The sequence below is a fragment of the Lycorma delicatula genome, chromosome 5 (assembly GCF_047948215.1).
Source record: "Lycorma delicatula isolate Av1 chromosome 5, ASM4794821v1, whole genome shotgun sequence".
Taxonomy (NCBI): Eukaryota; Metazoa; Arthropoda; class Insecta; order Hemiptera; family Fulgoridae; genus Lycorma; species Lycorma delicatula.
Genome location: NC_134459.1, coordinates 19,126,671 through 19,144,957, shown reverse-complemented (window position 1 = coordinate 19,144,957; position 18,287 = coordinate 19,126,671). Strand labels below are relative to the sequence as shown.

At 28.7% G+C, this 18,287-nt stretch overlaps 2 protein-coding genes across 2 annotated transcripts in view; one reads left to right on the top strand and one right to left on the bottom strand.

The window, feature by feature from the left end:
* Window positions 1–1,039: 1,039 nt before the first annotated feature.
* On the bottom strand, window positions 1,040–16,307 carry LOC142324730 (tubulin alpha chain-like). The gene is made up of 5 exons (XM_075365665.1): window positions 16,242–16,307; window positions 12,764–12,986; window positions 8,801–9,035; window positions 4,705–5,233; window positions 1,040–1,321 (listed from the first exon to the last, which is right to left on the bottom strand). Exons 1-5 carry the CDS (start codon window positions 16,305–16,307, stop codon window positions 1,040–1,042), a joined length of 1,335 nt encoding a protein of 444 aa, XP_075221780.1.
* Window positions 16,308–17,506: 1,199 nt separating this feature from the next.
* The window catches only part of Sec8 (exocyst complex component secretory 8), an 83,296-nt gene continuing 82,515 nt past the window's right edge, over window positions 17,507–18,287 (top strand). The window contains exon 1 of the mRNA XM_075365751.1: window positions 17,507–17,677. Within this exon, the coding sequence (XP_075221866.1) occupies window positions 17,618–17,677 (60 nt within the window). The 5' untranslated portion in view covers window positions 17,507–17,617. The remainder of the gene's footprint in view (window positions 17,678–18,287) is intronic.

The following is an 18,287-nucleotide window of genomic DNA, read 5'->3' as shown; positions in this document are numbered from 1 at the left end:
TGGAAAATTGCTAAAGGCAATTCCTGATTGGGATAAAATAGAAAATACTGTAATTTTACCTCGAACATTCCTTTCCAGAAAGTAAGGATTTTGATCAGTTTCTTTGCCTAAAGAGCATGGTTACAATTTTGATTAACAAACAGCATGACAAAGGGAGAATTTAAATTCAAGTGAAAAGTGGATTAGGTGCTTTGAGAGTATGGATAAGTGTCAGTATTCACACAGGGTTGAAAATGTGCCAGCATTTATTTTCAGTTCCAGCTGCAAATTTGGAAAGTGTTTTTTCAATTCCAAATTTTAGAGAGTTTTTTAAATTTCTTATAATTCCTATAGTCCTTACCTAATTAGCCATTTTGAATAATGTGGTGCAGTTTTTTGTTCTATAAAAAACCCTTCACATTATTCCAACTAGCAGTGTGTGCTAAGACCAAGCTGATATCTGCTGTATTGGAGGGGATTACTTGTGCACATTTCAACTTAAATATATATATATATATATACACACTGATGTAGAATTTACATGCCAGATGTGATATTTAGTAAGGTATTTTGCAATGGCAGTTATCACATTTTAAATATTTTAAAGTATAAAATGTCAGTATAATAATCATAATTTTGGATTGTATCATTTATGGATTTGTTGTGTTTAATGCTTATTTTCAACTAATTGTAATGATTTTCAAATAAAAGTTATACTCTGTTCAATAATCTATTAGTAGTTTATTAAAAAAAATAATTATATAAATATGTACATTTTCTATCTTCATATTTACTAGAGGAAGACAATATATATTGTATTTTCAACATCATAGCCGTTTGAATTTTTTATTATTTTTTATTAAATATTTATATGAACTTAACATGCAACAAATATTTATTTAATTCTTAAAATTTAACGAATATAAAGCACTTTTGGCAAGATATAAAAAAATGTACACTGGAGACTATATCAAATTTGATACGTTACATACAAATTTATGTTTTTTTTTTGTTTTTTTTAATTTAGTTAATATTAAAAAGATAAATGTCAATAGTTTTGTCAAAACTCTCCACACGAAGTTGATTCTGTTGCTACTTCATCATAATCTCTTTCAAGAGCAGCAAGATCTTCTCTAGCTTCATTAAACTCTCCTTCCTCTAAACCTTCAGTAACATACCAATGTACAAATGCTCTTTTATTGTACATTAAATCAAATTTATGATTAAGTTTTGCCCAAGCTTCTGATATTGCTGTTGTATTACTAAGCATGGAGACTGCTCTTTGTATATCAGCAAGATCTCCACATGGGACAACTGTTGGGGGCTGATAATTTATACCCACCTGAAAACAGATTCTTTTTTTAACAATCTCCATTAACCATAATTAACATATATTCTAGTATTGATGGCTACATTCAAATGTACATTGATTGAAGGACATTCAAATATAATAGCAATCTTAAATTATTTTTTTTTAGCAGTAATATGCCGCAATATTTTCCTGTGACATGTTTTACTAAAGAGAAATGAATGTACTTTTTTGCTATTACCTGCTATACAATTTTTATTCATATGATTTCCTAAGGTTATTTAGTAACTTAAATATTAAGTAAATATTCTTAAGACTACCTATCCATAATCCAATTTGATTCTAATAACAGACAGCCAACACACATTTATATACAAAGTACACGTTGACATTTTACAAAAAAATTATTTAGTATGAGAAAATCTAGATAAGAGGTAATTAGTAAGAATACTTATGAAATGCTACAAAAAAAGAATTTCTATCTATTTTTACATAATTACCAATTATTTAATATGTATTCTACTATAAACTAAAGTAGCCTTGGATATGAATTTTCGTAACTCAAATATCAGTTTCATGTACAATTTCAAAATTCTACATACAGTTGGATTCAATACATTTGAAAAAATACAATTAGGAATAATGGTGCTAGATATACAAAGAAATGTCAAAATTTGTTGATAATGTTCTCTTGCCATTAACAAAAAATGAGGTAGAAAAAATTACTGATTGGCATAAATTTTTCCTTAAGTAAAATTTACTCAAAAGTAAGACTAAATAAAATAAAGGAAATGTTAGAACAGTGAGAAATTAAAATAGGGGAACATAACATAATACATGTAGCTGTAGAATTTTGTTATTTAGATGGATATTTAATTTTGTTATTTTTACTAAGGATGGATGAAGTAAGACATCAAAAACTGTCTGGTCCAATGAGGAGTTTCATAAGAGATATCAGCTTATATCAAATACAAAACAGATTCATTTTTGAGTGCAACGCTTTATGGTAGCAAAAACAAACAGTCTTGGAATTGTGTTATATGAGAATGTTGAAAATTAGGTCGGTTGATAATATTTAAAATGAAGAGGACTTTAGGACAAACAGGTGAGAGAATTTTGTAAAGTCTTGTAAAGGAACAAAATATATTAGTTGACCATACATCCAGAGAATAAGTTATTTTAGTTATAGAAGGAACATAGATGAAAACATATAGGAAGACAAAGATAGTAATATGTAAAACATAATTGAGAAAGTATAAATAGGTTATTAGAGGGGTGTGTGATTGCAAAGTCAGGTACAATCTTCACTTTGTAAATAGACAGCTTAGGAGATATCTGCTACATAGTTAATAGGCATTTGTATCAAAACTTTTCTTTTAAAAATTTGTGTTTATACAAAATAAACTCCATTTTTTTGTATACTACAAAATTAATCTCTCTCTTCAACCAATAGAAATTAAGATAAAAGTCACATGACTACTTAAAATAAGTAAAATAATTATTAAAATTGAAAAAAATTCAACTTAAGTGTCACCATTAAGTAAGAAAAAGACCATCCAACAAGCAAATGGAAACTTAGCTGAGGTATTTTAATATAACGTCCTTTTAAAAATAAAGATTCAAAGTGAATAGAATGATGAAGTAAAATCAAGGCTTGAAGGAAAACTGCAAATTCACAAATTATGTTCTAATGCATCCCATATCGTTAAGGAAAACGTTTTGCTTTTAACTGCAAGAACCTTCCTATGCCTAAAGTCATGCTACTGTAGTAGGCAACTGTACTTTTATAACTTCTCAGTAACTCAGGAGGGGGTCATCAAGTAGTGATTTGTCAAATAGTAACAGAATGTTACCTATTTGACAAAATGAAATAGGATCTAATTAAGTTTTTCAAACATGGCACCATTGGTAAAATAACTATTGTACATAATTTTAAGTTAGAGCTTACCAAAATTCCATTTGACTTTAAACGCTTTTGGAAATCAAGTGGAATTTTGGTTAAGTTAAAATTATGTATAATGTAATAATGGATCTACATTATTTCCTTGATTCCTGGCAGCCAATTTTAAGGAAAATTGTAATTACCAATGGATGCAATGGTCAAAATAAAAAGTATTGTAATTACAGCTTACTCATACTGGCTAGTAAGTCATGCATTCAAAAATATTAAGGAAACAAGAGTTTTCCCAGTGACAGGTCACTTTTATTCCACCAGACAGGGTATTTGGTAATATAGAATATTATTTATTTATTATTTTCTGTTCTATATTCTGTATAGAACAGAAAATTAAGAAATATGAAAATATTCTAAATCCTGGAGTACAGGGGAATAATTTCTGAGCAAAGGAGTTTTGTTACTGGGTACTGTAAAGTGTTAAATTTTAAGGAAGCAGTAGGGCAGGTAATTAAAATTGCAAGCCAACTGTACTTCAATACAGAATGCAAAAGAAATTGCTATCCGAAGATATAGTTTAAAAAATATTCTTCTGAGAGGTGAACCTGTTATAAGCACAACATAGGTTGCTACAAAATGATCGGTAAAAAAATGGTTGATTTTAAAAACAGTAAATCAAGAAAATATTACACAGTGAAGAAATTGCTACAGAAACATTTTATGGACAAGTGGGAGGAAATTAAGATTTAAAAAATTTCTTTTTGAGGTACAGCGAAGGAAATCAGGGATAAGAAAACAAACTGTCTAATGTACATTTACTTTAGATATTTTACCTTTTTTAATTATTTTGATTGTTACTGTTATTTTTTGTAGTACATACATTTTTGTTATAGAAAAATTTTGTTTACTCTTATAGAAAAATTTTGTTTAATCTTCATTTTAGATGTCAGGAAGGTTTCTTGTATAAGGTTACAATTATTCATTGCAGAATACTTTGACTAAAAGATTTGAGTAATCTTAATAGCAAAAGCTTAAAAAACTGTGATAACAGTTTCTTACAATTGCCCAAAAAAATACTTTGACATTGCTGACTTTGGAATGTCAGCAATGTCCTGTTCAAGATGGTTAGCATAGAAAAAAAATTGAGAAAAGCACTAAACCATTTTTAAATGATTGAAAACTCTGAAAAATGAGTTCTATCTCTATAAACATATCCTCCAACAATTGTCAATATCCTAAATTATAATCTACAATAAAATTGTAGCTCTATCTTCTCCCAACCTTTACCATAAATTTTTCCTTCTCATTACAGCTATTTTTAACCAAAGCCTTTAATTCTGAACATAAATTCTCAAAATTAAAATGAAAAGAAAAATAGCAATTGCCATAATAGTAAGAAATTAAATATGATTTTTTTTAATTTTGCTATTATCTGGAGGTTAATTTGTTTTAGCCACCTTCATTTTTAATATCACTTAGAATTTATTCCTATATTTATACAATGTTAATACAAATTTTTTACCTTAAAACCAGTCGGGCACCAATCAACAAACCGTATATTTGCCTTTGACTTAATAGCAGCTATAGCAGTGTTAACATCCTTTGGTACCACATCACCACGATAAAGTAAACAACATGCCATATATTTTCCTTCTCGTGGATTGCATTTAACCATCTGATTTAAAGGATCAAAACACTCTGATGTTATTTCATTAACTGACATACCTTCATGGTATGCTTTATCAGCAGAACAAACTGGAGCATAAGCAGTTAAAGGAAAATGAATTCGTGGATATGGTACTAGATTAGTTTGAAATTCTGTAAGATCAACATTTAATGCTCCATCAAAACGTAATGATGCAGTAATTGATGAGACTACTTGTCCGATTAAACGATTCAGATTTACGTATGCTGGATGATCTATTCCTAATTTCCTTCGACAAATATCATAAATTGCTTCATTGTCTACAATAAAGGCACAGTCTGAATGATTCATTGAATTATGAGTTGTTAACACTGCATTATATGGCTCCACCACTGCTGTTGATACCTAAGCATTAATAAAACAGTATTACAAAATAGTTGTTTACAAATTTTAATAAACTAAAAATTAACTTTAGTAGACGAGTGTCATACAGTATCTTCCAATATAAGATATTACAATTTTTTTATTTATAAAGAGATTTACTTTAAATTTTACTTATTTGAAGACATGTATAATATATTTATAGATATTAGTCTTTCTAAGCAGATTTGAATTTCACATTCAATAGTTTGGAGGACACACTTAAAACAAGTGTGTCAAATTTCCTTATCAAACAGCCAGTTCAACATCTACACTCAGGAGACAGTGTGTGGAATACAAATCAACAATTCTACTACAAGTATGTTTTGTTTACAGACGAGGCAAATTCACTAGAGAGTGCGTCAACTTACGCTCACAATGAGCATACAATGGCAGAAGAGTAAATCCTCATGAAACAGTGTTAGGTGATTTTCAACATCAATGTATGGAGCGGCTTACTAAACAATCAGCTGTATGTAATGTTTATATTGCCTGGCCGCTTAAATACAGAGGTCTACTTGTATTTTCTTCAAGAATAATTTACTGCAGCTGCTTGAAGACACAGCAATAAGACACAAAGTATACTTCCAGATGACATGCTTCCCCACTTCTCTTTTGCAGTTTCCACTCAAATCATATCCCTGAGAAATGGGTCATCAGTCATGGAGGTCCACATTCCTGGCCACCAAAATATTTAATTTTCTAAATGTTAATCACTCTCACATGGGAGCAGAATATTCCCGTATGCAGAATCCCTATGTTCTGTGTCTGGTGAACTGCCAGGTTTAACTTGTTGGAAAAGATTTTTTTTTGGTTCTGATAGCATGTCTCCTGTGCTGTAAAGAAGAGAACTTTACTGCATCTTTATTCGACAGCTCTCGAATGAGATTTTGTCCGTGTGGATGTTCAGAACTTCCATCTGTATGTTGCCAATTTTCTATAAAAACCCTACAATTCTCCAGTACCAGTCCAATCCTTATTGGTGTGGATCTGAACGCTAAGTCACTTTTGTGGCATGGCGGGCTTCACCAATGATGGTGATGAATTAAATGAGGCCATTTTAGCCAAATATGCTCTGCAGATATAATACCACCTACATAGGTATTGTAGATGGGCATCAGCCTTTTGGTGGAACAAACATTGACATTACTGTTTGTAGGTTTATTTATTTCTGCCAATTTTTGTTAACTAGAAAGTGGTTGATGGCTCAAGCAATCATAGATTTTGTATGAGATTGCTGGTGGGGTTTGATTGAGTGCTACCGATGTAACGTTCCAGTTCAGCAAAGTTGATTCCTACACATGCATGCAGGCAGGAAAAGGTTTGTGGATTTTCTTTCAGGTTTGTTGATTTGGCGAAGTCAGGTGAGACTTCAGAGAAAATAAAGGAAGTAGAAAACAGCATGGTATCGCCCTGTGGCAGGTCTGATGGGATGGGATGAGAGTGTGGGCGTTATACATATGATCTTTTCCCTATGTTGTTGATTTGCAGGATGCCTCTTGGGTACACCAGAGCAAGTATATGATGTCATTTCTTTCAGGGCATGGCCTTTTCAGGATAGACTACAAAAATTCAGCCTGGCAGACATATGTTTCAATACTTATGTGATATTTGAATATGCTAGGTATGAAGACCATTTGTCAGCTTTGTATTATCGGGTCAACATGACCTCAGTGTTAATTGGAAAAGCAGGACTGAATGGATGATTGTAGAAAGTTTTATCACATATTTGGCAAAAGAAAGGATCCCTAAAGGGGTATAATATTCCGCTTGGATTTTCCTTCTTTGTGTTTGCATTTGCTTAACTATTGCTATTTTTGTTAAATTTGTTTGTTTTTCATTTATGTTATGTACATTATTTTTATTGTTATATGTTTTGTGTGTCAAAATCATTTTTACCTATAAGGTAGTAGGCCAGTTCCTTCATTCTTAGAAAAAAGTCATTCAGTTTTGTTTGAGACTTTGCTAGATATATTTTGTTTGGAGTTTATGTTAGTAGTAACACCAATGGGAATGTTACTTGCAGCATTCACATCGATGACACCATGGCTGAGGCTAGGCTGAAAGGTGTCATTGCCGAGGTACAGAAGATGATCTCTCCGGTAAAGTCCATAACGGCTAGGTACAGCGCGATGGGTGGGTGTGGGTGGGGGGGGGTGGCATGGTGACCGAAACAGTCACATGGAGGGTGTTTTCTGTTTTCTCCTATGGTCAGGAATACATGTCAATCGCCTATAAGGCACTCATTGAATCTGCACCAACAAGAACATGTCAAAATTTTTGGGCTAATTATATGTAAGGCACACAGTTCTGCAACAAAAAATATAGAGTTGAAAAATAAAATTTGGTACACATTTTTCTCAACCTTGTCAAAATTTGTGTGAACACATTTACAAATTTTAAATTTGAGACCATGTCAACTTTTCACTCCTTTTGACAAATAAACTTATTACAGAAAAAAGTGACAATTTTTGTCCAGAAAAATCCTCTATTAAATAAGGTTACTTTATATTTATTTTCATTAATTTTATTTTTTTTTTTTGAAGAGAATTTATTACAAATTTTACTCACTGTTTTTAGTATTCGATCTGATACCCAAAGAATGGCAAATTTTTCATAATTGAAAAATTCATTAATAAATTTTACTTTAATGTTATTTTAAAAAAATAAGTAAATAATTTAAAAAATTAACAAAATTTCCACTTTTCAGTGGTATTTTAAATATCAGTTTAAAATTAATTGAACTTCTGTTATTTATGTAACATAGTACTGAATTTTAAAATAAAATCACGTAATTGTAAAGTAAATCAAACTTCTTGTTTAGTTATATGTGCATTTCAGATTGCCTAGATAAAGTTATAGTTAGTTTTTGTTTTACTTTGATTATGAATATTCAGTATTCTTTACAGGAAATAAGTGGAGTGTATTTAATGTATGGTTCAGCTAATTGTACTTTTGCCCACCACAAAATGCTGGACAGAAGGAAAACAAAGGGTTGGCACTAACTAAACTAATGTAATTTCAAAACTTACATCTTACAATCTGTCCAATTTGGACAGATTACAATACTTTCCTTTCTAGAGATATAGCTCTGCTATTGCACTGCCCTAGACAGGAGAGTAGTAGCAATTAAGATTAACAAATAGCAATCAATTTTTAGTAAAATTTGAATATAATTTAGTAAGTACTTCAAATTATTTTAAATTCATATTTTAATTAAAAATATGTTTATGTTAAATAGCAATTTCATGTTTACCAGTAGGTTGTAAAAGAATAAGTTTATTTTGTTTTTAACAGTAAATATCATTACATTACATTATATTAAAAACAAATTTAAAAAACTAATGGAAAAACCAATCTGAAACAAGATCTGTGTATTAAGTGGTACAATTTTTTAATTACTTTTATTAATCTGCCTTGCAGGATGCAATAAACTATTAATATGCCTTTAAAAAAATGTGTGCTATGCCTTAAAAATGAAATTACCTGTGGAGCAGGATATACAGCAAATTCTAATTTACACTTTTTTCCATAATTTTCAGAGAGCTTCTGCATTAGCAATGTACTAAAACCAGAACCAGTTCCACCTCCAAATGAATGAAAAACAAAAAATCCTTGAAGTCCAGTGCAATTATCAGTTAATTTTCTCAGATGGTCCATAACTACATCTATCAATTCTTGTCCAACAGTATAGTGACCTCTTGCATAATTATTTGCAGCATCTTCTTTACCTTTTATTAATTGTTCTGGATGAAATAAATGCTTATATGGTCCATTTCTAACTTCATCTGTAAGTTAGGTTTTAAAATATTAAAAAAAAATTATGAAAAAGATTTTCAGTATATTGATAAACTATTCTTGCTAATTCTTACTTGACTATTCTTGCCAACCTGTTACTGATTTAACATTGAATTTTGGATTTAAATTTAGATTTTAGTACTAACTGGAACAATTGCACTTTACAGCAACCTCAGCCCTTAATTTCACTTAGAAAAGATTCCATAAGAAATCCTCTTACATTATCATATGAGTTCTAATAAAGAAACTATTGGAACTTTATAAAGGTGTAGATGAGAGGAAAAATCAATTCACACAGACCAACTGCCTTAAACAAAAGCAGATTGGTAGTTTAAAAATCTAGCTAAGGCTAATGATTAGCAATTATGATATCCAAAAGAATTCAGACTCCCATTGATTATATTAATAAAAAAAAAGAAAAACATTATATATAAATGAGCATATACAGAATGATTCAGGAGCAAAGGGAAAGTTTGGAAATAATTCTAGAGATTAAGATAAGGGAAAAACGTTCTTACAAACTTCCTAAAACAGTTCGTTGAGTTATGGCTAGTGTAAATATCACATGGATTTCAAATTTCTCTGGTGAAATGAGGTCATACTGAAATTTTTAAGGCATTACATAAACTTGATGGTTTCTATGTTTTATGACCTCAAAATTCAATAAAATGTGGTCTTAGAACAATTATCTTCTGTAGTTTTCACATATCCAATGAAAAAAAATTTGCTGTTTAAAAATTTTTAGACTGAAAAATTTATGATTAGTCTGAATAAAAATTATTAAAAACAGAAAAGTTATGAATTTTTATAAATTATATTTAGTATAATTATTTAGTTATACATAAAAGTATGTATTAAAAAGACATACTTAATACAAAGTATTTCTTACGTTTATTTATAGCTGTTTTTAGTACATAAATTTAAACCTTTGAAAAAATTGAATATAGTTTTATAATATTCCTTTGATATATTTAATGTAAAAGTGGTTTATTCAATACAATGCTTGAAAATTTCATCACTGTAGGATACACTTTTCAACTTGTTTCAATTAAGTGGTAATTTATTGTTAACCCATTACAAAATGCAGTTGTCAGGCATGGTCATCAAGCTGAAGGTTGAACTTTCTGAACATAAGAATGCAGTCTGTGAGCATGTTAAGTACTCCATACTGTACTTGTGGAATGAAGTCCATTACTTGTAATTTTTTTGTATGCAAAAAATTTACAAGTATGCAAATTTTTTGCATACTTGGACTAAGCTGTACTCCTGAAGAATTTTCCTTTTCAGCATTGGGAAGTACACAATTCTCATGAAAATTTTAAAAATTCTAAAGTCTAAAAATCTATTGTACTAAAAACTGCTATTTTAACAAATTCATAACTTTTCTGTTGTCTTGTTCTGTTTTGTTTTTTCGTTTTTTCGATTTTTTGTTTTTTATACATTCATTTTCTCAAATTCTAACATTTTTGGTAATAAAATTACAGTAGTTCTGGGACATGTTTTATTAGATTTTTCATGTCAACAAACCAACTATCAAGTTACCAGTTATATTACACCTTAAGTATGACCTCATTTCACCAGGTGAACTGAAATCCAGGTGAAATTTTTTGCTAGTCTTAACTGAAAGCATTTTCAGACTTATGTTTGTTAAAGTGAATGTTTTCCTAATATCAAGCTCTAGAATCTGTTCCCAAATTTTCTTCTGAATAATTCATATTTAATTAGCCTACATTTAACAGAGTACCAGACAAAGAAGGTCAATACTATTACTTAGGGAAGTATTGGCACGAAGCCCTAGAAGTCCTACTTAAGTGAGACTTAACTTTCATTAGTAATATTGATTTAAGTAATTCTTTAATTCATATAAACATTCTAGTTTTTACCACTACTAATAAATTTTATTCTCTTTCAAACAATTTTTAATGTAAATGAACATATAGTTTTAAGTGTCACTGTAAGTAACAACCAACTTTATATAATAAACCTTTGATGGATATATTGTCTAAGCCCTTATAGATTCTGATAAAACGTAAAAGTTAAACGTAAAAATTAAAATCACAAGCATGCACACCCATTGACTTTTGAATGCATGTCATTCTAAATAATTACTATTTTTTTTTGTCTTCAGTCATTTGACTGGTTTGATGCAGCTCTCCAAGATTCCCTATCTAGTGCTAGTAGTTTCATTTCAGTATACCCTCTACATCCTACATCCCTAACAATTTGTTTTACATATTCCAAACGTGGCCTGCCTACACAATTTTTTCCTTCTACCTGTCCTTCCAATATTAAAGCGACTATTCCAGGATGCCTTAGTATGTGCCATAGTATAAGTCTGTCTCTTCTTTTAACTATATTTACTATTAGCTAATGCAAACAACTTTAAGAAAAATTATTACCAGTATTAAGATCTATTAAGAATTTCCTAGTACAGTAAGTTTTGATGAAAATCTTACTGTGTAGCATATTTTTCATGTACAGCATAATTTTTGTGCACAGCACAGTTTTGTAAAACAAAATTGTAACAATTATATCTTTTTCAAGATGAATTGCTGCTGAAATAGTTCTGTCCTCTCTTGAAAAAGCTGATTAACCTAGAATTTGTCTTCCTCATCTTATTACTATTAATTTATTTCAGAATCTGATAACCATGCAAAAATGATTGACCACTTTCAAAATCATAAGTTAGGCTGATAGGAAATTAGATGTTAAAATTGATTCATTAACTATATACACAGGTTCATTAACTTTATCAAATTTTCCAGACTCTTTAAAATTACTAAATCGTATAAGAATGTAATTTGAGTCAATAAACCATATAATGCCTCTTTTTTAAATAAGATAATTTACTGCTAACAGTATGTGTCAAGTTAGCTGAGTTATTGCTCAGAAATGTGTTCTTAATGTAAAGTACTGCATTCGAAGAACAAGATTTACATTTAATATTAATCTTTCAGATTCATATTATTCATCTTTCTATCAACCTACATCTTTGAAAGCCTAGGTAGGGCTCAAAGGTCTTTCTGCAACAGGTTAAATAATTTAATAAGTTTGTGATCAATGCATACATTGAAATACAAATATAAAGTAGGTAAACCAGTAAAACAGATATTGCCAAAAAAAAAAAAAAAAAATAGAACTAAATACTATGGTTATTACTATTCATAAATAACAGCATGCAATCAAACTGCATCTTATTTGAATTTAAAGCTAAGAATAGGACTTTCATTATTTTTTTTTATTTAATCAGAAAACTGATTTGAAATAATGAAGTTTTTCAATTTTTGCCACTCACCCATCACAATGCCAAGTATGTGTGCTAATTTATATCATTACATAAAGCCACTTAGAACAAGCAAAGTAACATGGCAGTTATCTAAGAGATACCTGAGCATCGTGATATCCTTGCACTAACCTAGAGTACTATAAAATAAAGGACAACTGTCTTACACCAAGTTTAACTTCCAAGGAAATGATTGTTGACAACTATCATCCACTCCTTCTGCAAAACTGCCTTAGCAAACATTTGACAAAGTCTTAAATAAAAATGAATAACATTCTCAAAAATTGACTAAATGCAGTTTCCTTAATGGCTGCATAAGCTCATTATTACCTGAAATTCCTATGAACAGGAAACCAACAAACAAAGCCTCTGACATTATCTTGAAGAGATTCTTAGATCTCTTGATAAAGCAAAGCTGTAAGAAAAAAGAGTTACCTATTACTGTTGGTTCAAGATCTATTAATATAGCTCGAGGGACTTTTTTCCCTGTTTCAGTTTCAAAAAAGAAAGTATCAAAACAATTGTCAACAGTACTAGTGTTTTCACTTGAAGGAATTGTTCCATCAGGTTTTATTCCATGCTCTAGACAGTATAATTCCCAACATGCTGTACCAATTTGAATTCCAGCTTGTCCAACATGTACAGATATACATTCTCTCTGTAAATAAAAATACATATACTGTTACATTGTTTTGTGTAAGCTACCAGAGATAACCTAATTATGTATATTATAATTAAATAAAATTCAATAATAAATGTTTTGAGTATATCAAACTAAAAAAAATGTTTCTTTGAATTTGTTTTGTAGAATAAAAAATTGGCATCATTATTTAAAAAATTTCTTAGAATTTGCATAAATAGTGCTTACAATCTCAAGAAAGTAAGGTAATTCTTATCAGAAGAAAAATAAACCATTACTTTTTTAAAATAGAATTTTATACAAACAACTGACTTCAGTAAAATATATAAATAGAATTTAACAGCTTTAATAAAAAAACTTTTAAACCGATTCAATAATAATTTTGCCAATCTATGTCTACAATAGTTTGAAAATTATTCCAATCAGCCTGTTAGATTCATATAAGAAAATCACATTAAAATTTTCTAGTCAAAACAGATTTGAAATGCCAAAAATACATTTCAAAAATGTTTCAATTTTATTTGAAATAATTGGTTTAAAGTTGAAATTTTAAAAATCAATATGTTCGTGCAGCAGTTCATTTACATAAAGGATTATAAAATATAAGATAAGGATAAAAATATAAATATAAGGATTATAAAATATATTATATTATATAATATATTATATCATTATAAAGGATTATAAAATTCATTGCAAAAATTAAGATTATGTAATTCTAAAGTTGACAATTTTAATTTAAAATAATTTTGTAATTGTTCATATCCTTATGTGCACAGTGAATGTTAAGTATAAAGGAGTTAAGTACCAAAAAATAAAGTAAAACTATAATAATTACTACAGCAGTTATTTTCAGATGTAAAATTAATTTTTAGAATTGTTTTTGTCAGTGATGCACCTCTGCTGTTTCTCCGTTGTATCTGTGATACTTTTATAGTGATTAGAAACATATTTGATACTATAGTTCCCAATAAATCATAAGCCAAGGAAAACAATTTTTTAATTAAATTAATATTGAATTTATGGAATGCATTACAACCGAATAGAATTTTGGCAAAGTTAATTGGCTTCATGATTAAAATTAGTTACTGACTTTTTCCATTACATTTTGTGATTATCCTTGAAATTTTGTTTTAAAATCTCAGGTTAAGGAAAAATTTATACAGTTTTTAAACAAATTCTATAGTCTGTGCTGAATAACATTTTCACTCTCATTTATTTTAAAATGCATAGACAATAGTAATTATTTAATGTCTAGAGACAAAAAAAATTATAGAAAAAAATTGCATTATAATATTTCATACTTTAAAACAAGAAAAAATAGATCTCAAAATCAAATTATGAAATTTTAAGTGCATTAATGATAGACAAAATTTTTAATTATTTCTACTTCTGTTGACTAAATTAATTGAAATTGGTTGAGCAAAGTATTTATATACTTTCCTTTCACAAGCACAAATACTGTCTTTATTCCAGTATACTAATTCTTTCTTCTAATTTCTTTCTTCTGAAAGTATACTTACGAAAGTAATGATTATTTATTGTTTTAAGAATGTGGGGAGCAGCAGTATAATGCAAAAATGGTAACAGTTTTTCATTTGTAACAGCTATAGTTTGTATTTTGAACATTGATAATTCAAGTGAATTTGAGCAATATATATGCCACTGAAAATAGAAGATTTAATCTGTTGTCATTAATAACTAAAACAGTTACTCACCATCTTTGAAATGTTTTATTATTATCTTAGATTAAACTATTCTGAAGACTTTATATTCTTAAAAGTTTTTCCTGACAATTTTCCACGTAAATATCATAACTTAGATAGAATTTTTTTACTAAAATTGATGTCTACTGTAGATTTTGAAAAGAAATTTTACACAGTAATTTTCTGTGACAGTTGTATTTAATTTTGTGTCCCTTTATACATCCATATTTAAAAACAGAAATTAATTTTTATAAAGAAAATTTAGCCTCATAATTTCAGAGGTTCTAATTTGGAAAGAACAACAATTTATAATAAAACTACATGTTTTATTGTTTACTATCTTTTCTTCTTTTTTTAAGTTTGAATCCAGCTGATCAGTAAAAAAATATAAAGAATAAAATGTATTGACAAAATATGTTTCCTCTGATCACTAATCAGTTAGATTTTTAAAAGTTGCTGCTTTAAAAATATATATATTTAATTATTTATTTATTAGGGTACAACACAATTTTTCAGTTTCAGTATTATTGGAAGTAAAATCATAAACAGAAACTTTGCTATGAAATTTTAATTAATTTAGTACTAGCAATATTTACTTAATAAATAAATTAAAAAATCCTGAATTATTGAACACCATGATGAAATGTGTACACTAAAATCAACTCTTCAGACTTGGTTTCAGAATACCATAATGTTTTCTTCCATATGACTTTTCGGAGCTAATTAGCAATGACTATTTGTGGTGCTCCCAGAACACCACTAAAGAAATTGACTGATAATTAGCTCTGAAAGTTACCGTGGAAAAGAATAAAGTTTTCTGAAAGAGTTATTTAATATTTTTTTTCTTTTTATAGATATTTTAATTATAAATCTTATTAGCTGTAACTAAATATAATAAATAAATAAATAAAAATTTTACCTATCTTGAAAAATTATATTTTTAGTTATTTTTTAATTAAAAAAATGGTATGAAGCAGAAGATTGATTGCTGTTATACTAATAATAGTGTTAAATATATTTATTCATGACAAAAATCAAACATAATTGCATGTATAAATCAGACAAAACTAACATCCAAGACATCATCAAGTCGTCAACTACATTAAGAGCAACATATTTAAAGAAATAATGAACATACAATATAATAAAATTACAAATATAATAAAAAAGTTAAAATACAAATAGCAGTACTAATAACATTTATTCAAGTACAAAAAACAATAAGTCCCACAAATAATAATGAAGTACAAAGAAAAAGTAATTGTACAAATGTAGAATAGCAGAATCCAATAAATAAATATCAACATCACCCTCAAAAAAAAAGGTACACATAAAGCCTCCATACTTGAAGATATATTTTATATAGTATTTTATTTATACAAATAAAATATAACTATACAAGTGTTATAAGACACCATCCACCTATCAACCACTTAGAAAGAAAAATTCTTAACAGTCTGCTTCCTTAATGAAACCAAACCATCTAATATACATAATCCTTACCATTCAAAAATTCCAAAATCTCATCTATTGCAAGCATTCTATTATCTAGCTATCACTTTCTCACATCCCTCAAAACTGTACATCTTCCCGTAAAATATTCTAACTCTTCTTCTTCTCTTCCATTACACATACTGCACAACTGCTCCCTTTCCTGGTGACCAGGAGCAAAGTTTAATGCTAACTTAGCTCTCAGAACTTTAAAAATTAATACAATAAAATTTTTGTTATAACCATCAGTTATACATATGCCAATACATATTATACATATGCCAATACATATTATACATATGCCAAGCTCACCCAAACATTTAACATAAATTATGATATGTAGCAGTAGAAGCTCTGACTGAACACAATACTTCTGTATCCCCCCTATTCTTCTCCAGCACAGCATTCAAATGATCTTTACAATGTAACTTTTCTTTGCTGTAAAATAGTAAGATGACTTACATGATCATATGCCAGATCTAACTAAACTTTTAATCAAACCAACCTTCCATCAATCACTAAATGAGCCAGCTTCTTGGGCAAATATATGTTGGCATTTTCATATCTTTAATGAAATCACAATGAAGCCTATGCATGAGTAGAAAAATTAAATCCCTACCTCTCTAGATAAGCGATATAATAAGGTGTGCTTTGATGTAAACATAACAACTTTTTAACAAAAAATATCGAAATTTTCTCAAGCTCCACATATGTGTTACAGCCCCCCATCTGAGCAGCATATATATTGAAAAACAGTTCCTGCTAAAGACTTTTTCATTTTTATATACAAGGTGTTTAATATGAATGTTTAAAAATCAGAGAAGTGGGGAGAAATCTATAGTGTTCTTTTTATTTTTTGTCAGTCCTAAAATTTTTTTGTGGAACTCTTGCATCAGTTAATGCATAGGACAAAATTTTGTTTTTATCATCTAAAATAATTACACAATATTATTCCAGTTACCGACCCTCACATAAATATACTTGTATTTAAAAATAAGTGCTTACTAGCGAAAAATCTTTAAAGGTACAGAATTTTCCGTAATTATTACACTTTTATGAAATATTTTGGAATAAGTACTATTTGATGCAGAGTTCATGTTTTAAATTATGACGCCCAAATATTAAACTTTCATTATGTGAACAACATTGTGATGAGAAAGCAGCTTTAGTTGAAAGTTTCGATAACAATGACCACATCAGTTACATTAAAAAGCCCGAATATGGCATTCAAAGGTAACTCACACTATACCGTTGGGTCCTAACAAAATTCATGCAAGAATTTAGCGCGTGTCAGAAACTTTGTAATATAATGTTGCCTAACCTGAGTGAAGTAAGCTTACATCTGGCAAGTGTTATGGACGTATAGTTGTAATGACTTTTTTTATTTTGTGTTTGTTTAAGCTATTAATCTTTTTTACAACGTATCGTTAACAGTAGGTAGTAGCAGAAACGATGTCGGCGGTACCACCACCAACAAAACCCCCAAGGGGTATTAAAAGTCCAAAAGAAACTGTAAGTGATTGATCGGCTATGCAAAACTAACCTAAAAAAATTAAGGTTAAAAGTTCGAATTTTGACAGTTCGCTTAAATGATAGTATAATTTATTTTGTGTTTATCCATTAACTGAATTAATTTTTCTTGTTAATTATCGTTCTTAAAATTAAAACTGTTTATTCCTTGTGTTATTTTCTTATTTTAATTTAGTTTACACTTGTGAAATCGTTGCATTTGTTTTTTTCATGTTATTTTGAATTTATTTATTAGTAATTTATTGGAAGAAGCTATTTCGAATGTTGCATAATGGTAGTTTATAGTACTATTATGTATTTTTAAAATATAATCGTTACAAATCAGTTTGAATGGATTGTGGTTTCCTCTTGTGGTGTTGTCTTATGATAAGATAATGCTGGTACCAGCATCACTTAACTTCCGTGTTTTATTTTTTATTGACATTCCTGTATTATACATTGACAGATAGTTTAATTTTTTATATTTTACGTTTTTTATTGTGAAGTTATTTTTTAGAGTGGTGTTAGTCATAACATGGTATCTTTATTATATTAAAACTTGAGTTGATCAAAGAAATTTCATTAAAATAATTCTTTTGAAATTTTAGATTTT